Raw genomic sequence first — 25,866 nt, forward strand, 5'->3', positions numbered from 1 at the left:
TAACTTTAAGAAGCTGCCTCAGAGAGCAGGAGTCATGATTCTGGCGAAGTGTAGAAACATTACAGGTCACTGAATTTGTGCGTTCTAGAAAAAGTGGCTTAATAAGAGGAGGTCATGGGAGTCAGTGGTTCCATCCCTGTTTATCTTGTCATCCATTTTGTTCTTTCAGGTATGTATTAAACGTGTCCGGAGTCTTTGTGGCAAATTGAACACCTGCAGGCTATTTGTATTAATGGGTATTAGGATGAAAAGACTTAGGGGTATCCAGAGATTGCAGATAGTCACAAAGGTTTTTACTTACACCTAATATAAATGTTTCTATTAATTGTATGAGTGCATGTGATATCCTAGTGGCTGCTGGGTTGGTTTTGGGTTGTTTTGCATCAGCTTTGCTATGTTATTTACAGGATTTTTTTCTTTGTCTGTTGGCAGGTATTTAATTAGTCAAGGAGCACATGTAGGAGCTGTAAATAGTGAAGGAGACACACCATTAGATATTGCTGAAGAAGAGGCAATGGAAGAGCTGCTTCAGAATGAAGTAAATAGACAAGGTAAATTTGAACACAGAAGGGTGGCTGTGTTTATTGAACACTAAATGTATTTTTGAAAACTTAGGCTAAATTGGCACTCAATTTATTTTCTAAGTAGAGTTGTCAATATAGAATGCACAGTGCTTAAGTTTCCATCTCTTAAGACAGATTTGCGCAATCTAACAGTAAGCTAGTAATTGTTTCAGGCTTTGCCCAGTTTTGATTTATATGCTTAAACCTATTTAATGCCCAAAGCTAGTGGTTTAAAGAAACTGGAAGACATGATCTGCAGGGAAAGAAGAGATACCTACTGATACACAGAAGTAAACAGTGGATTTGTAAAAGCTTTGATTCAAATAATTGGTAGTGTTAACAGAAATTTGATTAGCAGCTTTTACAGTTAACACACAATGAACATGATATTAGACAGTTGTGTGCATTTTTTGTCTTTATTACCATCTGTCTATTTTAATTACTTCTGTATTCTAATAGTACTGTCAGTCTTTCCCCAAGAGTTGTTTTCTGGAATGTGCCTCAGCCTAGATTTTTTTAAGGTTGTTTTTGAAATGTTTGTCTTTACTGATGTGCGATGCTAATTGACTGCAATAACTCTTTGCAATTCTTGGGGAATTGACCCCTCCAAAATTTCTCTTTTGTATGTTACTGGCTTTTTAAAAGTAAGTTATTTGTTATATCGGATTTTGCATACATTTTTACAATGCAGATGTTCAACATTACACACTAATTCTTTTGCAAGTTTAATTTACTGATTTTGAACAGCACAATTGTAAAATTGACTTCACCAACCTAAACTAAATACCACAAATTTCAGGTAGATTTACATATTTTTCACAGTTGAAGCTTACTATCAACTGTCTGTGGTCCTGTCTTGTTCCCATACTGTAGCTATTGGCTTCTAAAGGCATAATTTAGGTTGATTTAAAATAGTAAATTTCGCTTACTCTGGACAACTTACTTTCCAAGGATTCCTGTTGCATTTTTATGCCAGTTGGTTTCCTTGCTTGTTTCACGGAAGCAGGAAAGAAGAAATGCATTATCCCTCTTTCAAAATTTGTGTATGAAGACTAAGAACTAAGGTCTTTTACATGCAGAGATGAAATCAAAGGAAGTATTTTATGATTGTAGATGAGAATGGTATAGAAAGGGCATGAATGTGGATGTGAACTTGTGGTATATATCTTACTAAATCACACGATAGTTGTCTCAGCAGTAAGGTTTTAATTATGCACTTTTGATGGCCTCCTTAGCTCGAATATAGATATTATATAAAATTGTGTGTTCATGTTACATAAAAAAAAAGATTATTTAGTCATTATCAAGATCACTTAGAAAGCACCTAATTGTGTGTATGTTGTGGCTAGAGAAGTGAAGCTCTAAAATTGGAACTTAATTGTTTCTCTTAATGAGGATTTAACAGTGAGGCATTGTGACAGCTTTGTCTTTGACTATACACACACCTGAAAACAATTACCCCTCCAGCAGTGATATGATACGCTCCTTCATATCAAAAAAAGCAGTGCCACAGTTTTGGTAATTCAAGTTAACAGTGGGGTCTGTGGAATGAACAGTCCTGGCTCAATGTTATGGGTAATGGAAGACCAGACTATTTATTTTGAAAATAAATAAACCTGGGTGAGAAAATATCCTATCTCTGTGTAGGCAAAATATGCAGTGAAAATTACGTAGGCATTTTCCATAACACTTTTGCCTTGCAACCCTTTCTTGTGTTTATTCCTGCATTCATTGTAGTTTCTTTTTTGTGTTGCAGTGTTAATGCTGTAAATATGGCTTCCTACATATTGGCAGTCAGACTTATTTGGTGGCAGAAGATTGCCTGGAAAGATCAGTCAGGTTCATTGGGATTTCAGATTTAAGTGATGACATTTGATGTTCATTTCTGCTAGAAATCTGAGGAGAATCACTTGTTAAATCTCCTTTTTACCACTTTCGCTGGCCTTATGTCTTTGTAGGTAAAGTCCAAGCAGAGCCTTAGTTGTGCTACTCATTGTTCTACTGATCCTCTGTTTGTACTTATGCCCAATTTTTTGCATTTTAAGGACATGTCTTATTACAGGACAGAGTGTGTGAGGCTCTGGAGGCACTAAATTCACAAAAATAAATAATAGAAATACAGTTCAGTTTTGTGTGACATTACAGGCTTAATAAAAGGAAGGATCTGCAGTGTTTGCTCATCCTATTTTAACGTTCAGACTCCAAGGTCTGATCTGACTAGAGGGTAGATGGTCAGTGATCTAAAATAATCTTCTTGTTATACAAATTCTATTGTCAGGAGTGTTAGCCATTAAAGAAGAGGTTTTCTAGTATTATTATCCAGTGTCTCTTTTTCTTTAGTCATTCTGATCCCCATATGCAACAACTGTAAATTGCACCAAGGATCAGGTGCCTTTACATGTGTCCTTTATGTGTCCTGCTGAGCAAATAGCATGACTTGATATGATGGACTGTGCAGGAATTGTGAACTAAGGGAATTGCTATCCTGTAACTAAAGCCATACCATTCTGATAGTTAAGAAAATACTTTCTGTCCTAATCTTCGAAGGGGAATTATTGGCTTATTTATTTTTTTAAACCTAAAACTAGCTTAGTTTTGTAATTTGTGATAAGGTAAATTACATGCTCAAGTGAGGTATAAGGATTTTTTGACAGTTACGAACACTTCACAGATAGCAAAACCAGGTGTTTTATGGAAATTATTCCAAACTAATGCTGAACAAGTATTCTGTTTGCACTCCATATAGTTAACCTATTTTCTGTGTTATAAGAAAATCCTTCTTCTAGGATTTTTTTGCTTGTTTCTGCATATGACTAATATCTTTAGTATTGATCAATCCCGTGTGTATATAGGTGCCACTGCAATCCTCAAAATCATTTAGCTTTATCATAAATACTTAGTTTCTCAGTGTGATCCACTATCTTTCACTTCTTTGGTGTTTCAACATAGAGTTGTGGAAGTTGTCTTTTACCAGTAAGGTTTTCATTTGCACTGTGAAAACCAGCAGACTGGAAAGAGATGTGGCTTTAGTCCTGGCCAGTTTTAAATGTCTCTCCTCAGGGCTCGAGTGGGGTTAAGTATAATGGTTTTAAGTGATTTTTCTTTTAGCTGATCATCAGATGTCCTCTTAAAATTATTTTTAACTGCTTAAGCAGTTATTTTAAATTATAGGAAACGTTTTCAGGAGGTGAATTAGTGGGGAGAGGTGATGTGAGGTGAATCCGGAGTTCATGATACAGTGTGGTAGCTGTTTATTCAGTAACTATCAGAGTGATCACTCCTTCTGTTCCAAGGAGAAACACATGGTTCTCATTCTTAATTATAGGTAATGTAACAAGACTCTCCCAGATGTATTGCTTAACTCAGATTTGTTTATGTGGATAAAATGCGAACTATTACATTTGTATATAAACATTCACTTCATGAAGTTAAAAGTGGGTTGATCTTCCCTGCAGTATCTATAAAACATGCCTTTATATGGCTGAGTTGTCCCGAAACAATGATTCAGCAGTTAAATTTATGCTGAATTTTCATTAAATGCTCACTGAACTGCACACTGTTTTCAAACCTGTTTGGAGCAGTTGAGTAACACTTGTTCATCAAAAAAAAAAGTGGAAGCGTTTAGCAATAAATTATTTATGATTTAAGTTTTAAGGCTGCCAGAGAGGTTAAGCGTACTACTGGTGTGAGCCAGTGCTGTGGCTTAGGCTGAGCTGGGAGGCAGCGCATTGCCATCTATGGGCTGTAATGAGAAAGGATTGGAAACGGATGATGAACTTTTTCTTTTCCCCTAGTGTCTTAGTATACTGAGTCTGGAAAACAAAAGGAAGGAGAAAAGCCCATACAAGGTATAATAAAGGCTGTTTACATTCCATTTTCTGCATTTAATAATGGAAATTTTACTTAGTTTATTTCAGAGCATAGGTTTTTCTTCTATGACACAAAGTTTAATTCCCATTTTCACACCAGTTATAAATGTGGAATGTTTTTGTTAGATTGACAAGATTCTGGTAATTTCTAATGTGTAATATGACCAGAAATGTACTGTCTTGTAAAACAATGTATTGATACAGCCATTACTCCTCTACAACCATTATATCTTGTTTGGGTTTCAGAAATGCAATAGTTTGTGATATTGATGGAGGCCTATATTGAGTATTAGTAACTTTATCTGCAAAAGCATTGCTATTTTGACATAATAATCTGGGTCATTTGGCCTACGTGGAAAGAATGCTTCTGTGTGACCCATTAGAAGCTCACAAGATCAGGTTTTCTCTGTCCTTCCTAATACAAAAGTGCCTTAAAACAACCAGCCACGTTCATGAACAGTTTTACATTGATAGGAATTTTTTCAGATTCTTTAGGTGGAAAAGGTTGCTCATGCTGATAAGGATTCACAGTTGGACTTTGGGCATGCCAAAAGGGAATGGGCATAAATGTGACTAAGGGATGATGAAATATGTGCTATTTATTTGCATAGCAGTGTTTTGCAGGTAACACTGACCTGTAAATGACTGTACTCTAGAGTATTGTCCCAGGATTTGTTGATCACTGCTGTGTCTATTTGAAAGGCAGGCAGATGCTCAGGCCCACCAAGTTACAGTTTGCAGTAATTCATATACCAATATGTAGGAGCTTCCCAAGGAATTTCTGATTATCAGTGCGTTATTGATTCAGAGTTCCTGGTCTTCACTCTTCATATTTGTCATGCTTAGAAAGTTTTTCAGCTTTTTCCTCTGCTGAGTCCTTCAGCAGCCTTGTAGGTCTTCCTGTATTGTGCAACTCAGCCTCCAGATTATAGCTGTTCATAAGTTTCTTATAAAATGTAATTCTATTCATTTTTACCTAAATTATCAAAATTAAAATGGTTTTGCTGGTCAATTAATTGAATGAGTTTAGGAGTTTGGTCAACTACTCTGAACACTGAATGTTTACCCTGCTTCAATTATTTGATGGTTCTTAGTGTTTTATGTTTTGATTGTCCTTAGCATAAAGTTTTACACTATATATCTCCCAAGTCCCTGCATACTAGTGTGTAAGATTAGAGAAATCATACATATGATATGAAAAACATTTCGTTGAAGGCTGGGCCATTGATTTTGTGTTAGAGGTCAACCTAGACACAATTTGTCCTCTTGATACCACAGTTTCTAAATTGCATTTCTTTACAAGTTGTCACCATTCAACCATCATAGAGTTATGTTCATATATAGTTCTTTTCAAGACCTTTTTCCTGCTACGTTGTTAAGTTTGCTCGATGTAGTTGTAATTACAAAAATGTTTGCAAATACATGTTTGCATTGCCCTTCAGGGTCTGAAATTTATTTCCGTCCCTTTAACCTGATGCATATAGTTGTTATGATGCTAGACTGTGTTGCTTCCTTTCTATCAGTGTATAATATTTTTTGTGAGACATACTGTAGAAGGTTTTCAGTATTTTTGGTAGCTTCTTAGAGAGCTATGATGTGCCGTATCCAAAGTGTTGGCTATTTGTGTATATGGTTTGTGATTCACAGTGATAGGAGACAAACCAAGAATGCTTTAGGAAGTATAAAAGATGTAGCTCCATCCATCAGCATTGTCATCAATCATTTCCATAAAGATCTGTTTGTAAAACAACTTTAGCTGTTTCTTACTTTGTACAGATACACCAACACAGACTTGTTTTATGGTGCTTAGAAAATTACAATGGAAATTTTCTCTTTTTTTTTACCAGGTCACTTCAGTGGTTATTCCTGTGATGGTAGACATTCTTAAAAGAATAAGTTTGAAGGATTTTAGTAGATTGAGTTTTATTATTATTTATTTATAATCCTTCCTTTYCCCAAGTCCTACTTTTGTTAGAAAATGCATTATGGATGCAAACTGTCTTACAATATTGGATGTTTCCATAACCTTGGAATTCATCTTCTGAAAGATCTAACACTGAACGTTATTCAGATTGCTTAGTTTCTATTTTATCAAATAAATGTGGTGTGAGATATGTTACATGATAGAAGTATTTGAACTAAAGTATTTCGTGTCTTCTCTTTCCCCCCCCCCCACCTATCTGAATTAGGGGTTGATATAGAATCAGCTCGAAAAGAAGAAGAACGAATAATGCTAAGGGATGCAAGACAGTGGCTCAACAGCGGCCATATAAATGATGTCAGGCATGCAAAATCTGGTGGTACAGCACTTCATGTAGCTGCTGCTAAGGGCTATACAGAAGTCTTAAAGTAAGTGTGGTTTAACTTTTTCCTATTGTATTGCGTTGATGAAATTCTGCTTGGAATTGGGCATTTCTAACTTCTCGGAAGTGTATCTTGAAAATCCCAGTCTCGAAAAAGATCTATTCTCAAAGCTTGGTTTTGTTTTCCAGCACTCATAAATCATGATGTTGTTAGCTTTCAGTTATAAGTCGTTCAAAATATACGGTATGCATGTTGAACCAGAATACTTACTTAAGAGGATAAAGTTGATAAAACACTTGCCTTGATTCTAAACCCATCTATGTAAACAAGCTTAAGACCAAGCTTAATTTTGATAATGTTGRAAATCATGACTTTTGAAATCTTCACTGGAAAGGTTTAGGCTTCTGGGGTTCCCTAATTCCTAGCTTTTCATTAATAAAATATCAGAATATATCGTAACAGATTTAATTTCTTTTTCATCAAAGCTCTACTTTTATTATAGTAAAACATAATTACTAATACATTGCTTCTACATGATTGTAAATTTGTTTGACTGCTTTAGCAGTGCTAGGAGCACTTACATACTGCAACATGAGTGAAAATAAACACACATCCTGGCTGTGAGTATTGGTGCCTTTAAGTTCTGCAGAGCAATTTATTGAATGGGAGTTGTGTTTCAAAAAACCCTGATGCTTCAACATGATGAAGGCAAATTATTCTGTTAAGAGTTGAGTTATTTTTGTTTTAGAGTAGCAAGTKTCTGTAGGGGAGTTTTATATGTAACTGTTTGGGTACCTTTTTAGCTCCCTCAGTTGTTGCTGTTTTGGAAGTTCAGTCTCTATACTTTTCCTAGGAGAGCAAAACATATGTACAGGCGATYCTTGTGGTTCCTTCAAATTATCAAAATGTGTGCTCTGTACTGGATGCAAGACTGCGAGACTTTGCAGCTGAGCATGTGTGAAAGTTGACTCACKGGAGGATATTACTATATTAGCTCTGGAGAGACTGAGAGAAGTTTTAAAAATATTTGTTTGTTGTTATGTGTTTTTTAACAATCATGGACAGTGATTCAGAGAACCCTTAGCCCTTTCCATAAAAATGTTTGTTAGGTTAGGTGTGCTTTGTCACTTTGATGCTCACCTGAGATCCGTGCTGAGTGTGTTTGAATGCAGGCAAAACAGCACGCCCCCTCTTTGAAGACCTGCACCCTCTCACAGAAGAGCTGAAGCATGTAAACAGTAGATTTTTGCAAAAAGTTAATGACAAGAGATGAAAGTTTCAAGCAGCTAATTTTAGAATGGAAGGAGGTTGTAATAGTTTACTAATTAGAGCACTGTACCAACAATTTTTTACATTTTACAACTCTTTTCCTTAAAAGGACTTTTGTCTATTACTGAATGTACAGGGAAGAATATGTAACTGTATAGAAGCAATGGTCTTTGAAGAGGAATAGAGAAGAAAATGGAAAAAGCTCTTTTTCTTGAATTTTCCTTAACACATATATAGCTACTGAACAATGAAAAGGCAGGTGTTTCTGTGACAAATGAAATTAATCAATTGTCAATAGCCCAACTAAAATACCTAGGAGAAAGTTTATCATAGAACAATTTTGTGATTTTTACATTTATTTATCCCTGTCAGCACTGTCTAGACCTATTTCTTTTAATTTCTTCAGGCTTTTAATACAGGCTCGCTACGATGTAAATATTAAAGATTATGATGGGTGGACACCGCTTCATGCTGCTGCTCACTGGGGTAAAGAAGAAGCATGTCGCATTTTAGTGGAAAACCTATGTGATATGGAGGCTGTCAACAAAGTGGTAGGATTTTTATGTAATCCTTGTCAAGATACAAAGTTCTGGTCTCTAAAGTGACTTTAGAAGCCAGGGTAAGAAAAGTGATGATAAACTGCTGTTTACTGTATGTGGAGCTTTATATAATGCATGTTTTATCAAAACAGCATGGTTGTGTTCAGAACTAAATTTGATTGTTTAAATTAATTTCTAGGCTGACTTTATGCTTATATTACATGATCCATGCAATCTTTGACACAGAAATTCACAATAGAAAGAATTCGTTGACATTTCAGAGGTACAGAATTAGTGACTTGATGGATTGCATTCAGGCTTTCTTTTGATCTGTGATGATGACAGTGATGCCTTTGGGTAGTATTTTAACTCATAAAACCAGCTTGTGTTGATACACTAAAGAGTTGTTACTATATTACCTGATTTGGGTCTGGTGGAAGAAACTTGTAGGCATCTCTGGACCCCCTGGACATAACCTGAGTTCTTCCCAAGTTCTGGTTCTTTGACTTTTATGCAATGGCCTGTGTAACTTGGTGGCTTTGCAAGATCTTGCTTCAAAAAGACACAAACATTCATGAGTCACATGGCCATTGAAAGGATCCAAACCTTTTCATTCAGCTGTGTAAGTGCTGAGCTCTCATGTAAGTGCTGAGCTCTCATTCTTCTCTTTGCAGTGTGTTTTACAGATAAATTGAAAGCAGAACAGAATCTATGTCTTAGACTTTTTAGTGTATTACATCCATGTTTTCATAACCCCAGTAGAGAGCACTTTCATATAAGTATCTTCTCATGCAGTGGACAAGAATAAGGGAAAAGGAGGCATGGATAGATGTCAGCTGGTTTTTTTTTGTATCTGAGCTTGTTTCTGCAAGCTAAAAAAGATTTGTCTGTTCTTAAGTAAGCTAGTAAGCATTTTTGCTATGTGCTTAGCATCTCAGGGAACTCAGACATTATGGTTAGGCACTTGACTTCAGGTACCAACTGTTGCAAGTTTGAGTTTAAGATGAAACCTTCCAACTACAACAGTTTTTTGGAAATTAACTTCTTGTGGTCAAGTAGGTCTTAGCTACCACGTAATAGCTACTTAAAAATTGAAGGCCACATTAAAAACTGTAGTCATAATGCAAATATAAACTTGTGATAATAGTTCAAATGGCACAAGACCTCGAGCTATTTAGGCTAATGCTGGCTGAAAGGTGCACATTCTTCTGCTGTATGATCAGAAGCTTTATGGATGTGAAAATTAGTAGTTTTAAGTTTCAACCTTTCTAACAAGTTAAGAATCTTCACAGTGTTATTAGGAATAAGTTTGTCTTTAGTTAACATTTTTAGAAACTTAAGTAACAAACAGGAGCACCTTTCATTATATTTATAAGCTCCTGTGGCCTCTTTTAAATGACAAGTCTGTTTTTACTACTAGTTATTTTACAGAAGTGCTTACTAGACTGATCTTATCATGATCCTCCCAACAGCTCAGTAAGTCCACCCAGCATGTTGATGTGGCTGCATTTATGCCAGTCAATCTAGAACTTTGCCTAGATTCCAGCCTTCAAGTATATGTCCCATGGAAAACATTCCTAAATAGAAATAAGAATGAGGGGTTGAAGCAGATCTTTTGTAAAATGGAATGTAAATTGTAAAATACAGGTTTGCTGTAAAATAGGAAAGCATGACTACTTAAATTTAGTCTAAATTGCTTAAATAATTGAAACTTAAAAAATCAAGCTGTATGTGATAGTCCGAGATGGGCAGGGTACTGAACTGCTGAGGATCYATCAATTCAACTGCCATTGTGAACAGTTGTTCGTAACTAATACTGGGAGGGTGATATTCATCAGTCTACTTTTCATTCAGAGTCGGGTTTTTTTCCCTTCAAACAAAATTTTGCTGTTGTCATGTCTTTGTCACCTAAGAATGTGCTTATTCATCAGTTATAAATGTTTTTGTTTCAATTACTGCCCCCCCCAAAAAGTAATATTGCTATTGCAAAATTATTTTCAAATACTGACAGACTAACAGTTTGCAATAGAGCTTGATTTATATTTTCCAATTTCTCTCTCTAAATATACTCCTTAATGTGCATCATCATGTGATGAGAAGACATTGTAGTCCGTTACATTTAAATTCTGTTGTACAATCATGGTGTTTTACTTCTCCTTCTCCAGGGTCAGACAGCATTTGATGTGGCAGATGAAGATATTCTAGGATATTTAGAAGAGTTGCAAAAGAAGCAGAATCTGGTAGGCCTTGTGCTTACAAGTATATATATAAATATGTGTGTGTGTATATATATACGTTATAGTTTACTATACATATGATTATGGTATCAAACTCAGGGCGGCATACAGATTAAAACTGAAGTTTTAAATTCGGAGTTTCAATTCAGGTGATGCCACAGTCATCTGAGAAGGTCTTTTGTGCCCTTACTTGGTCAGCCATTTGATCCAATAACCAAAAATCCTTGGAAGAAAAAAGGTGATTTACTGCTTGCCTTGTCCTTGAGCAATTTATGATCTGAAGTATCAACAATTAGCATCTTACTTGGAATAACAGTTTCTGAGATTTTTGGAGCTTTGAATTTTTATACTTTGAAAGTTTTTATACATTGTAGTGTTTGTAGTATTTGGAGATTTCCCTCCGTTTATAATTTTGTCACAGGGATACCATTCTAGCAATTGACCTATATCATTCTATGTTTTGAAGCTTCACAGTGAAAAACGTGAAAAAAAATCTCCCCTGATTGAATCCACAGCCAACATGGATAATAATCAGACACAGAAAACATTCAAGAAGTAAGTAAAATAGGAAAAATCATTGACTATTAAAAAAAATGACTTTACAAGCTGTCACAGAGTTCTACTTAACAGGCTTTAGTAGAATTTTCAGTACTTAGTAAATACTTCTCTTTTCAAACTCAGTAAGGAGACATTGATTATGGAGCAAGAAAAGAATGCGTCTAGTATAGAGTCTCTGGAGCATGAGAAAGCAGATGAAGAAGAAGAAGGAAAGAAGGATGAATCCAGTTGTTCTAGTGAAGAGGAAGAGGATGATGATTCAGAATCTGAAGCAGAGACAGGTATGTTATTTGGAGCATTTCCTTTCATTAAATACTTACTTTATAAATTTACTTATTTAATATCAGATGATATTAAAGTAGTTAAGTATGTTGCAGTTCACTTATTCATCTGTATTTCACAAAGTTTCCAGCTGTTTTAAAGCAAGTTTATATATGCCTAAAGTCAAATCAAAGGCGATGTGTCAAATGGATGTCTTTACTGGTGGCTACTTAGGTTAAAGCTGTTAACCTGCTTACTTGATTGGCTACTTAAGAATTTATGCTTTTAATTAAATAGATAGAGTAATACAAGCTTGAAGTAGGATGTCAGAAACATTGAAAAAGTTAGAATATCAAATTAAAGATGAAAGCTTTGTAGCAGTATTTGCTTGTGAAAATGGTATAGAGATTGGATCAGCAGAAGTGCAAACATTCTCATTTGTTCTTATCATCCTGAAGTAATTACCAATTAATCAGGCTCATGTATTGATAAAGTAGTAGTGCATTTATTTTCAGAGTGTACTGAGATAAACTTTTAAAGCTGTTAATGTTAATTGTTACTACATATATAACTTCAGTTGAAGAAAAATGTTCTTTAAAATGTTTTACATYGTATGCAAAGTTGTATTCACATTACTCTCTATTTCTATCTTGAGAAATGGAATTAATGGGTTGGTTGTTTTTTCAACAATTATCAGAGTAGCAAGTACTGTTACAAGAACAGCATAGGATCTTTTTGTTTCAAACCAAAAAACAAGTGTTTGGCAATATGTGTTTAAAGATGTATGTTCAGTCCTGATAAAGAATATTAGAATTGCAATGCAGCAATACAAGACATAGACATGGATGTCATTAGAAATAGCTTGTTAATATTTTACACTTCAAATKTTAAAAATAAGTAACCCTTTTTGGTGAGCTGTCAGTTTTCATTTTAATGAATTCTTATTTCGTCACCTGAAAAGATAAGACTTAAGAAGGTATTTTAGAGGCAGCCAATCTATCATAAGCATTTAATGCAGGTCGAAGTAAAAGTAACTTGTGAAACCAAACTTTCTATTATGGCTTAATTTTTTTTTTTTTTGTATTTGAAATAATCCAGCATTTCAGTATTACGTTGAAAAAAAATGTCTGTCAGACATTGTAATTATTTTTTTTCCTTTGTGTACTTGAATCCATTATTTACTGAACTTGGCTAAACTCAAACTGCTTATAATAGATAACATGTAGTAATTTCTCTGTCACTGAGCTGACTGTAATGTCTGTTAAACTTTATGACTCTGGTAACTGTGTTCTCTTCATTGCCAGTAGTTACTGCCAGGAAAAWTTGACTGTGACACAAGAACTAATTTATGTAAACTTTGAGGGTTTTAATATCAACAAGGCTTTATCATACTTTATTTGGCAAGATAGACTTTAAGCTTTTCCCTGTGGAGCTACATCTCTTAAGTTCCAAGACTGTACTTTCCCTTTTTTACCATTATTCAGCTTAAGGTAGTGAAAGATTTTTCTAGTGAAAAATTGTATTGTTATAAGGGGCATTCTGGCTGAAATATTTTAATAATTTTCAATATTCTGAAGTACTGGAAACTGGGGATTTTAATCCCTTGAGACGTTTAAAATGTTTTCCTAGAACTTATATTTTGTTTCATTGGTTACATGAGAATGTAGTTTAAAAATAAATGCACTGCTGTCTGTAAGACCAAGAAGGGAAATGTGAATATGAAAGTAGCATATTGCAAAGGACAGGGAAACAGGATGAAAAATCAAATGTTCAGCAATTCAGGTTTTGTAACTTAATTTGTTTGACATACTTTAATTTTTTTTAATTAGTATTAGCTCAGTCATGCATACAATTATGTTCTTACTTCTATAATAATTTTTAATACAGAATAATTTTTAGTTTGTGAAATAATAATTTTTAGTTGTGAAAAATTCATTTTTCTCCTTCCATGCTTTCACTTCTGATAACTTTTTCTGTATATTTTAAAGTCGTATTACTTATTCACAAATTCCTATCAGATCTGCCTGTTCATCGTCTCAAATCATACTGTCAGTCTACTTTGCCTTGTTCAGCCTTTTATCACCTCGAACTTTTACACCGTTTTTTTCACTTGTGTCTAAAAAGAACTTTCAATTAAGTGCCATTGGTCATATAAGCTGTTTGTTTATATTTGGATTTGTTTACTGCATAACTGTTGTTCAAAATATCTATTCAGCTGTGTCCATGACTAAAACAAGTGTGCAACAGCAATGCAATTTGTTACGCAGTTTCTAATTGTAGGTTAGTACTTCATTGAATTTAAATATTAGTTGTTAGAACACTGCAGGGAAACACTGAATACTTTCTAGATTATTGCTCCTATGCTGTGTGGGTCTTGTAAAGATGTGTTTATAGTGGGACCAAAACCAGTGGGAACTGAAGCCCATGTTGCTTCATAYTTACTGTACAGATAGGAGGCAAGATCCCATCCCAAAGAATTTGCAGTTTCAATAGGAGAAATAGAAGTGAGGTGTAACATTATGAAGCTCAAGCAAAGGCATCAACAGCAAATGTTATCACAATCATGACATTTTCTGTATGTTTGTGTAAGAAGCATTAAGGTTCATAAACCATCGTCGACAGAGGAAGAAATTTGGACAAAGCATAAGAAGGTAGGTAGGTAGACAATGAAACTTAGGTAAAAAAAATAAGGGACAAAGAAGGCATGAAGCAAATGGAAAAATCAATGTTCTGGAAGGCAAGAATGAGCCTCAGCTCATTCTGGTGACCAGAATTCCTTACAGCGTTCTCACTACAGTTTATTATTTCTTCGAACGAAACATACATAAGTATCAGAGAATAAAAGTTTCACTTTGAATTGGCACCTACCTTCTGTAGTGTGAATTAACTATTACAGAATCAGAGAATCRGGGAATAGTCAGGGTAGGAAGGCAATTCTGGAAATCGTCGAGTCCAACTTCCCCTACCAAGGCAGAGTCACCTTGAGCAGGTTACACAGGGCAGCATCCAGGTGGGTTTTGAATGTCTCCAGACAGAGAGACTACACAACTTCCCTGGACAACTTCTCCCACTGCTCTGCCACTTTAGTGTTCTTCCTCATGTTGAGGTGGAACTTCTTGTATTTTAGTTTATGGCCATTACTCCTCATCCTGCCATTGGACACCATGAAAAAGAGTCTGGCACCATCCTTGACACCTTTGAAATACTTATAGGCATTAATGAGATCAGATTAAATGCTAACATAGCTCCTACTGTTAGTTTTCATGGTCATTAGTCAGCTACTAAGATACAGGTTGCCTGGGGAGGCTGTGTAATCTGTCTCCAGAGGTTTCCAAGACGCTACTCATCAAAGCATTGAGCAACCTGGCCTGTAAACAACACTGACCCTCCTCTGAGCAGAAGGTTGAATTAGGTGATGTCTTCAGGTCACTTTGAACCTGAATGATTCTATAGTTCTGTCTCTGCATCTCTGAGTGGTAACACCTTCGCTGAGTGGTATCTCTACAAAACAATCGTTACGTGCACAGCCTTTTGAAGAAAAAAGGTGGACCTTGCTAAGATATAGATTGGGAGTGAGGGAGAAAACACTCAGGAATAAATAATACAATGCTGTTATAAATAATACAATGCTGTTCATAAAGTTAACTGTCAAATTTGTTGAATAGAAATCCAGCTCTGTGTTGTAAAGGTGATGAAATTGTGAATGAAAAATGAAGATTAAAAGCTTGTAAATATTTTGCAGATAAGACCAGAATCTTGGCAGCTAATAATGCAAATACCACAAGTACACAATCAGCATCAGTAGCTGCGACGGTGCCTTCAGTAGCTTGTGGCCAAGGGGCACCTATATCACCTGTTAAGAAGGTAAGGTAAAATACCCATCTCGTGATTTTCTGTTTCTTTTTTTCTGTGTAAGCACATATTTTTTGGTTCTAGTGTAAGTAGTAGATTTGGTTAACCAATGAATTGATGAAAATATGCACAGATTTTAAAAATGCTTCCTGTTCTATCCCACAAACTGGTCACTTTTTAAAAAATTTGAATGGTTTTAATTCTGAGCAGGGATCTAAAGTACAGAACTAGGAAATAACTGAATGTAAGATCATTCTAAAAAAAAAGAAAAAATCTGTTGCACAGTCAATGGAGTTCTTATTTTTTTCTGAAGCTAAACTTCATCTTTTGAAAGTCTTTTCTATGCCAGACTCCACCAGAATTTCTAGAAGCTACAGTTCTAGGGTCTCTGCCTGTGTTTCTGATGCACTTAATCCAAGGGAAGCAGGTGTGATGAAGTGAGTTTCAGGAGTTCCTTGAAGCATTCAGCTGGTGCTTTGGAASAGAAGTTGAAAATGGTACCTGAAATAAGTAGAAAGTTCTGTAGGTCTCATCCCTGTTTCAATATGATTAGAAGCTCATGAAAGAGCTAAATAATAGGGACAGATGATATATGCAATGCACAGCTCAAAAATACACCTAGCAAAGCCATGTTGCATGCTGGAAGCTTTTTACAGCTTGTAACTTTACAAGAAAAGTTAATTTGGATGAACTTTCGTTTTATTTTGTAAAGGAACTATAGGTATGCCTKGGGAAAAAATACTGTAGATAATAATACATAATTAGAAGGCAATGTACAAGTCAAACTTTTAGAACATTAGAGCAAACTGGATAGAAAGCCAGTGTGTCTTTTGTCATTGATTACAACTTTTCTATACAACTCATAATCAAAGTGTAACCCTCTACTGAGGCTTCTGAAAAGCATATTCAGGAGAAATAGTGGCCATAATTTACTGAAGCCATGGTAGAGAGAAAAGACATACTGCTAGGAGAGAGTAGTATGTGGTGTATTTTCTCCTGGGAGCTTACTGGTTTATCCTTTCATATTCACAGTACAATCTAGTAGTGATTTATCTTATAAAGTATGTTTTAATCTAAAAAGATTTTTTATGTAATATCATTTAATTATATGGGGGGATATTTTTATATGAGAGGAAATAAGCTTGGTGTTAAGGTACATTATAACCTTTTACAAATCATCAGTATTCTTTTAACTTTATTATGCAGTAATTAATGGTTTGTATTTTGGTCTCTTAGGTAAAAGGTGCGGGCTAAAAGTGTACTCTAGTTATCTTCCTAATATTGTGTGAAAAGCTCAGGGTTTTCTGTAGCTACAAAATAAAGGCACATTATATCAAAACTGATTAACTTGTAGCATAGTAGGTACATGTGATCTAAGAGAGCAGTTACATCTTCTATCAATGAAAAAAAAAGGGTTTAAACTGTTTTTGCCAATGAAGTTAAAGCAGCACTCTGTGCTGTGATCTTGCATCTGTGCTTGCACCTGCCTTTTTGGGTCTGCACCATCTGTTCTACTGTAGCTGCATTTATTCTACATCATAGATGGCCAAACCATATGTACCCACAAAGGGGTGCAGATCCAGTGCAGTAAGCTAGAAGTCAGGTTTTCTTCAGTCTACATGGCATTCAGTAGTGCTGTTCTCTGACTGCAGTTACTGAAGGTAAGCCTAGTTTGGGAGGATAGCTGTGCTAGTGTTGGATGTGATTAAGGGTTATAAATGATATATGGTAAGAAGATAAGAGGTATGTTAATGTGAATCCTTCAGTATTYTCAACAGTGTGAGAATTTAGGCCATGGACCTTCTAAGGTCACAGGCTTTGTTGTTCTCTTCTATGCAAGCTGTAATTCTGTCTCTGAATAAGCTAAATGTGCTGTGTTACTTTTAGTTGGAATCTGTCACTAAGGTTTTACATGTCTTACTGCTTTTTGGTATTTTGTGCTGTAATGAGCTACGTAATATAACCCTAGAAACAAACTATAAGGTGTTAAAACAACCTTTTGTTTCTATTTTCCTTTCTTTCAATCTGTATCTTTGTCTTGTCTTAATTGGCTTTAGTATGATTTCATTCCTCCTATCATGCCTGTCGTGGAGTCAGTAGATCCTGCATCATGGAGGCAGGGCTTGCGCAAAACTGGCATTGTTCTTGTGCCCAATAAGGGTGAAAAATCTATGGTGAGGTTCTTGTGTGCACAGGTTTATGTACAGGTTGCAAAATAACATTTAGTCAAAATGTTAATACTAGATTTGCATGTTTCTAAGTTCACAGCGTGTATTACAAAGTGTTTTTGTAAGCTAACTTTTAGAGGAGTAGTATTCCCTGACCAGTCTTATGTTTCTTATCTCATTGACTAATTTAAGAGAAAAGCGCATAGGTTGCCTTACTACAACTTCCCTATGAATTCAGCACTTACAGTTATTAAAAACGGCTGTGTTCTCAGATCTCTGCAAGGAGCATGAAATACCACAGGTAATGTAAATTAATAATGTAAATATATTTTCATATGTTCTGTAGTTTCCAACATCTACAACCAAGGTTTCTCCCAAAGATGAAGAGAGGAAAGATGAATCTCCTGCTTCATGGAGGTTGGGTCTTAGAAAAACTGGTAGTTATGGTGCACTTGCAGAGATTACTGCTTCCAAAGAAGCTCAGAAAGAAAAGGACTCTGCAGGTGTTATGCGTTCTGCATCAAGTCCTAGACTTTCCTCTTCACTGGACAACAAGGAAAAGGTAATAATTTTCAGGGTCAAACAACATTTTGAGGAATTTATATATCTTTCTTTCTATAGATGTTAATGATGCATTTTAGAAGTAAGATTGTAGTACACATCTGTTCTTTATAAGATTTCAAAAAGTTACGTTACGGAGCTTCTTTGTAGTATCTCTCAAAGTGCAATATGCACCTTCAGAACTTTCAAAGGTAGTAGTAGTTTTTACAGTTTGGGGATATCAGAGGTTTCATAGCTTTTGCATTACTTGAGAATGATGATAAAAGAATCTTGTAAATAATAGAAGTCTCTTTTGTATTCATTTTCATTTTGTAATGATTTTTTATTTATAAAAATTGGTTCTGTAATTAAATATGGATACAATTGAACCAAGTGAACCAAGTGTTCAAGTAGCAGAACAAAATAGAACTTATGGTCCTATTTCAAATACAGGTGTGTATATGATTTAAATGTTAAGAATAATAATGTACTGTACTATATAAAAATACTGAACCAGTTGCTTTCAGGAATCACTGCTGGAATTGTACTGCAGCAAAGCACAAAAAAGAGAAATGAGAAATCAAGTTATTAGCATCACTAGAATGGAAACATTAACGGTTTCCTTTTCCTGCTTTAGTCTTTTATGATATTTAACTAAAGCTTAAAACTCATTTGTGTAATTGGGTCACAATAAATACAGCAGGAGTTGTCATAATGATGGTTTTCCAGACAGGGTAATCAGTAATAATACCACTTAATAAAAAATGCATGTTTTTCAGGAGAAAGATGGAAAAGGAACTCGACTTGCATATGTTGCACCTACAATACCAAGACGGCTGGCCAGTACCTCTGACATCGATGAAAAAGAAAACAGGTGATTCTGAAGTTGTATTTTATTTTTAAATATAAAATTTTAATAAGATTTTACAGTGGCAGGCAAACATATATTTTAAAACAGTGCTGATTTATACCTTTATTCAGCTGTGTAGATTATGCTAATCCATAGGTAATCCAATTCCTGAAGGTTTTAGATCTTGTAAATTATAATGACCCCTTCTAGAGTCTGGAAATATATATATATATAGTGTTGTCTTCTTGGCAAAGAAAAAAAATAGAATCCAAAATATGAAGTCCTAAACTTAAGTAAGCTGCTGAAGGGTGCTAAAAATATTTTACTACTTGCTCTTGAGTCACCAACTGCTACTATTGTGCTTTATTATTACTTTTGATTATGATAAAGGATGTGTTTCTTACAGACTTCACTTAAAACATTCACTTAAAAAACTTATTGTCGTAGCAATACAGAAATCATAGATTAGATAATTCCTCTACTTTTTTTTTGTTTACATGTTGACCTTTCATTATCTTTTGGAGATGTGTACTTTCTTTGCTGCTATTGTTTCTGTAGTTTTCAGAATAAAAGAAACAAGTTGTTAGGTGCATAGGCTTGCTAAGTGTTAGGGTTTGGGGTATTTTCATGGTGTATTTACACAGTCAGTACCTTCCTGTTTTTCACCTCTCCTTTATTGGGGTTCTRCTGGGATGTTGTTTGCAGTTACTGCAGTTACTTCATAGTACAAAACTCAGAAGTCTCCATAATGCCTTATTTTTGGTTGGATCATATTTAGATAGCTGAATGTTGGATGACTTGAACTGAAAAGGCTTCCATTGCTCAAAATGTGCTGTTGTAATCCTTCTCTGTAAAATTGATAATATCTTTGTGCCTGTGTTGCTGTTCTTGAGAACTGTTTTGTTTCAATACAAACACAAGATAAATATTATCTTTTCTTATGCTTGCAGAAAGTTGCTTAAGTTTAGTCTCTGGGTGACAAATTCTGTTTCAAAACAGGGATATTTCAGATCTCATGTTCCCCTAAAGTTCAGTATAATTTGTTAGCATTTCTCATTTTACTTGGCCAGATGTTTTTTAATCTGTATTTCTGTAATGGGGCAAATTGGAGTTTCTGTTGGTGCTATCATTCTCTGAACTACTATATTCTTCAAGGTGAATTTGTCAGTTTTTGGTTTGTTCGTAGAGAGATTATTATTGTTTTCGTTTTTATTCGTTTGAGATCTTCTAAAAAAACCTCTTGTTCTTGAAAAATGTCTTAGGAGATAGCTTAGGATTGGAATAAATATTTCATTCACTTTTATTCCTTAGGAACTATTATTGCTTGTAGCAAAGGAATTGAGTTTTTCTTCAGTGTTTACGTTTATTTGTGTCCTTGATGTGCCATACTTGACTTATTCACAGATGCAGTTCCAAAAGTGGTTGTCAGCAGTAGTATAGTTTTTCTCATATGCATTGGGTTAACTGCAGTCACCAGTCTTGTTAGTCTTAGTGCTCATCAGTCCAGCAGATCTTTTTGACAACTTTCTGTATGCCTTGGTGTCCCAGAGATTGAGCCTGCTTTTAGGCATCAATACTTCACCTACTGTATGATGTGGCAGACAACTCAGCCTACCTAAAGCCATAAGAGATTTTTGACATTTATTCTGACCTTGTTTACATCTGCCCTACAGGTACCTTAATAAGTTATTAACTTCTCTGCCTTTGTCAAGGTCTTTGTCCTTGTTGCTTAGCTTAATGCTGAATTCTCGTTCTACCTAACACCTGCTTGTCTTGTGAATTGGTGATGTAATGAAATCCTAGCTAACATCCTCRTGTGAGTGATGGAAATAACTTCAAGATGAGTCCCAGCTGGGACTTCTAAATTAACAATTATTAGACACTTAGCCTCACTTGAGTAGCCAGTACTGCAACAAGAGTTCTATAGTGCCTTGTGAAGTGACACCCTGAATAATTACGAAAAGTTTGTCATGCACCAGGACCTTTCCATGGYAGATGATATCTCAGAATTTGTGTTTCTCTTTGCTGATAAGACATAACATTAACTGCAGAAGTGCTAACATAATTTTTCATTGAAAAATAAGTACATTCTGRTGGTCAAAAGTGTCTGAACATAAAATACATATTTTCAAAGTTTTGTTTTGCCTTGTGCACCTGGTTGCCTTACATATATAGTTTTGTGAAAGACATGTTTTATTCTTCCTTCTGTCTGAACTTCAAATCTTGAGCTGACATTTTTATTAGACATTCAGTTTTTGTGTGTCAGTTTTTGGGATAGTTTTTCTAATTAGATTTTTGCGAGGTTATTCCTTGCTGCTATAAACTGCAACAACAGTCTGGAAATTCCTTATGACTGAAGTCATGTCAGCTAGTGATACATGTCAGGCCCCTCAGGAATGGCTGCTGCAAGCCTGTTTACACTAGTCTACAGTATGATGGGTTCTGAAGGCTTGTCAGCTTTTGAACGTCTTATAACATCAATGAATGAAAAATTCCATTAAATCAGCTATGAAAAAACCCAAGTGGATTTCCCTTATTGCATTGGATAACCTCAGGAACAAATACAAAAATGTCTTGTTCCTTTTTTGAGAAAAACAAAGCCAGCAGTGATCACAGATAAGAGCTGACGATTGATTTCATGTTGATTAAATCCTCTTTAGAAGTTTGCTTTGATGCTGTATTCTTCTATTTCTAATGGTGTTAGTATTAATGTAATATCTTTCTACAGAGGCCTGAAAGTGATTGGCCATAGAAGCAATTTTATTCGTGTTCAGTTGTGTTTATTTCAAGTGTGTTATCCAGGATTTTAATTCAAAGTTCCTGTTCAGCTCACATCAAGAACAGCCTTCTTTAATGTGAGTTTGCTAAACTAAAATCTCTTTTGCAGGGATTCGTCTGCTAGTTCAATACGTGGTGGCAGCTCCTACACCAGGAGAAAATGGGAGGAAGATGTTAAGAAAAACAGTTTGAATGAAGGTCCTGCATCATTAAATACAAGTTATCAAAGAAGGTGTGGGATTTTCTCTTATTTTTTTTTTGTCAAAATAAGCTTAAAAGCTAACAAGTAATTAATCATTTTGTAAGGACAGTTTAAAATGGAATGGTGACATATTGAAATGTTCATAATGTTTGCAAGCTATGTATTGCGATGGTTTTGCTGGTTTTAAATGTGCAGTTGTATACAGCAGTTGTGCTAATTTTAAACGACATGATTAAAGTTAGATGCTTCCTTTTTCTATGGTTTATTTCAGTTTGGGGTTCATTTGACTCATCCTAGATGAGTTCAGTAGACAAAGATAATCATTTTAAATGTTGAAATAGAAGTAATTCTTCTTGTTATCTGAAAAGGGGAAAAACACTGTCTCTGTTGAATTCTGGTTATTGTGTGACAGTCTCGGAGGTATTTGGGCTGCTGTCCTTAACTGCGAATTATAGCCATACCTATATTATCAGGAGTATCAGGATTATAGAATACATAAAAGTCATTTGAATGCACAGTAAATTATGAAAATATGAGAATAGCTCTCAGGTGGAGAGCTGGCTAGCTCAAGTTAGGAGCTGGCTCCTAACTTTCACAATTTTCTCAGGAGGAATAATATGCTGCACATATGTACATGATTAACTTTTCTGTACTGTGTAGTTTCAGTATAGTTATTTAAGTCAAATTCTTCATTTTAATTAGTGGGGCTATAAATAGCTAAAATGAATAGAGAGTCAAAGGGAAGAGTCAAGTAACTGAGCTGCATATTGGTATGTATGAGCTGCATATTGCTGCTGATATACGTGATATATACTTAGCAATTTTTTGTCTTGACATTGATAGTATCAATAACCAGGCTGTGTCATACAAGATAATACGTATCTATTTCTTGTTAACCTCATGTCTTAGAAAAAAGAAGCCTTCTCAATTTTCCTACCATTAAGTTTAGGAAAGATGTTGAACAAATTTGTTGTTCTGGATGGAAGTTATCAACCAACAGTTGGTATATGAGAACAGTCTTTCCATGTTAGTGTTTTTTTCAGTATTTACACTCTTGTCTTCCGACTAAATGTACTCATTGCTTTTAAATTGCAAGTCATGCTTTAATAGTGTATTTCCTTGTACAGTTATTTTTTATTTGTGATTCTAGAGTCGATAGTAATACAAAAAAATACCAATTGCAGAATGACAAAGAAAGCCTTTCTTAAGTCATTAGCAGTTAGTAATATGATGCTTTCTCTCTCCGGGCTGCGGATTATGAGGTTTAGTCATGGGCAAACAGCCCACCTGCTACACACAGAAGCAGTGGACAAAAACCACTGTGTCTGCTTTATGGCTTGATGAGCAAGGGAAAAACTTGAGTGGGAGGTTATTCTTCCTGGGAATGATGGAAGATTTTTCTTTAAATGAGGCAGTATATTTAATTGGTTTCAAATTATAAGAGGAGTGATGATATTGATGGCATTTTCTTTCCTGACAAGCTGTGCAGTAAGGTTCTGCATTTTCTGAGGTATTCAGTGTGGGTGAAACAGCTTAAAAATGAGACATTGGGGGCCCTATATGAATACGTTAGTAGATGTGATCAAGACAGCCTTACTTTAACAAGTGAGATTCCATTCTTTATCCACTTTGGTGAAGAAATGATCGAGACTAAGGGACACATCTACTGCCCTCCAAAGTCGTAAATTGAAAGTCTAGTCAAGGAAACAGTGAGGAAAATGCTTCTTTTACACCAGAAKTTTCCAAGACTCAACTGAAGCACAAAATACATGTGCACCAATTTAATGGATCATTCACAGCTTGGTGATATTTTAATGAGTAAATCTAAGTAATAAATGCAGCCATTGTATGTGTCTCTCCTTCAGTGGTTCCTTTGGTAGAAGACAAGATGAATTGATAAGTTCTAATGTTCCAAGTACTGCATCAACAGTTACCTCTTCTGCTGGTCTTCAGAAAACGCTGCCTGCCAGCACAAACACTACTACAAAGAGTACAACAGGTTCTACTTCAGCAGGTGTACAAAGCAGGTAATGGCATCAGGATACTTCTTCCTGTTTTTATTTGTCAGGTCTACTGTGTGCTTATGTATGTGCATGCGTTCTTGTTTAGTAGATCCTGGGGCTCTGGATTTTTTCACTTTCCTGTTAAATTTGTTTTGATTTTATGCAATTTGGCTCAAAAATTGTGATTGGCTTTCCACTGTACTGTGAAAGCCATGTTGGTGTAAAAGAATAAATTGAATGTTAGAAGGGTGTGAAGAATTAAAGTTCAAATATTGTGAACTGCTAATTCTTAATTTATTCAATTAAATAGCTCAAGCTGAGCTTTCATAGTAGAGACATTTCTCAGTTTACTTTTTTAAAAAAAAATCCATCCCTCAATTTACATGTTATTAGTTGTTTAGTAAAGTGCTTTCATTGTTTAGCTGTTTCCTTTTCTCTTTTTTTGTGTTGCTGCTTGTTATGCTGTAGTACCTCAAATCGTTTGTGGGCTGAGGATAGTGCTGAGAAAGAAAAGGACAGTGTTCCTACAGCAGTGACCGTTCCTGTTGCACCATCGGTTGTAAATGCTACAGCCACTACCACAGCCATGACTACAGCTACTTCTGGCACTGTGTCCTCAACATCAGAGGTCAGGGAGAGACGGAGGTGTGTAAAGGTCCTAAGAGTGATGTTGCTCTTACACAAAAGTTGTGATTTTTTTTCTTATTTTAAGGAATGTGTTGGTTACCACAGATTTGAACAGTACAGTATGTAAAAGCACTGTTGTTTTCTTGCTATATATTCAAACAACTGGTATCTCAGTTTAATTAAGAGCTTAGTACTAGTAGAGACCATTCATGAAATTTAAACTTTCATATTGCATGTTTTTGACTGGCCTTGGGTTATTATATGGTATATCGTGTTTTCAGATTTATATTTCTCTTAATAGATAGAATTAGTCCTCTTGAAAATACCTTTAATGGAACTCTGTAAAAACATTGAATTAAAAATAATAAAAAGAGTAATTAATTAATTACTGCAAGTACATTGCTGCTGATTGAGGTAGTGTGCCACTGGCAGTATGCTAATAAGTAACAGTGTAGTATTTTTTCAATCATTTTATATGCCTGGCATTGTTAAGAAGTGAGTATTGAACCCGACACATTCTGTTTATTTCATTGCATGATTTAGGGCCTCTTTTGCTTGCAACATAGTCATACAATTTTTTATGCAATGCTTTAAGAGATATTCAGTATGAAGAATAAGTAAGAAGCTGATGTAAACCTTATTTTAAGACTATGGTGGGTTTTTCTGTTTACAGTTATATGAAGGATTGCGATTAAGATTGGTGCATAGTTGTTTCCATAAAGAGTTGTTTCCTGCTATTTATGAAAGCAAAATAAGATTTCAAAAGATTGTTAATTCCTGTTAGCTTTCCCTCGTTCTTCTTTTTCTTGATATTTATAAATGTTATAAATGTTTATCCTTCAAATCTTCTGCTGAAAAGTTCAGAATTCTATGTTGCTCCTGTACTAGTTTTGAAATGTACTTTCTGTATCAGTGCCAGCTATCTGTATCTCTGTTTGTTCACGGAGGTAATGAAGCTGTTACTTATAACAGAAGAAAACTGCATTCTTTTGGTTCACTTAAGGCACTTAAAGATTTATTATAGCTCGAGGCCTAATTAGGGTAGATTATTTTCTGTAGTCTTCCTTTCTACCCAAAATTGAGATGAAATAACTTCTATGACATGTGGTTTATGTTTTTATTATTCTCCACCATGATTCAGGAAGTGTCCACACACTAGTGCTGACAATCCATTTCAATAACAACTGTAGTCAGAACCTGCACTTTCCACAGTGGAATTTGAACTGAATGCCACAAATGAAAAGCA

At 35.1% G+C, this 25,866-nt stretch overlaps 1 protein-coding gene across 1 annotated transcript in view; it reads left to right on the plus strand.

Moving 5' to 3' along the window:
• The first annotated feature begins 376 nt into the window (after positions 1-376).
• PPP1R12A (protein phosphatase 1 regulatory subunit 12A) overlaps positions 377-25,866 on the plus strand; it is a 49,153-nt gene continuing 23,663 nt past the window's right edge. The window contains exons 1-12 of the mRNA XM_057377415.1: positions 377-551; positions 6,622-6,781; positions 8,412-8,556; positions 10,710-10,784; positions 11,248-11,336; positions 11,463-11,620; positions 15,343-15,464; positions 17,967-18,182; positions 18,940-19,034; positions 21,898-22,020; positions 23,856-24,017; positions 24,462-24,638. Coding sequence (XP_057233398.1) covers positions 395-551; positions 6,622-6,781; positions 8,412-8,556; positions 10,710-10,784; positions 11,248-11,336; positions 11,463-11,620; positions 15,343-15,464; positions 17,967-18,182; positions 18,940-19,034; positions 21,898-22,020; positions 23,856-24,017; positions 24,462-24,638 — 1,679 coding nt within the window. The 5' untranslated portion in view covers positions 377-394. The remainder of the gene's footprint in view (positions 552-6,621; positions 6,782-8,411; positions 8,557-10,709; positions 10,785-11,247; positions 11,337-11,462; positions 11,621-15,342; positions 15,465-17,966; positions 18,183-18,939; positions 19,035-21,897; positions 22,021-23,855; positions 24,018-24,461; positions 24,639-25,866) is intronic.

The sequence above is a fragment of the Malurus melanocephalus genome, unplaced genomic scaffold (genome assembly GCF_030028575.1).
Source record: "Malurus melanocephalus ecotype Western Australia unplaced genomic scaffold, MMel_1.1 scaffold_311, whole genome shotgun sequence".
Classification (NCBI taxonomy): domain Eukaryota; kingdom Metazoa; phylum Chordata; class Aves; order Passeriformes; family Maluridae; genus Malurus; species Malurus melanocephalus.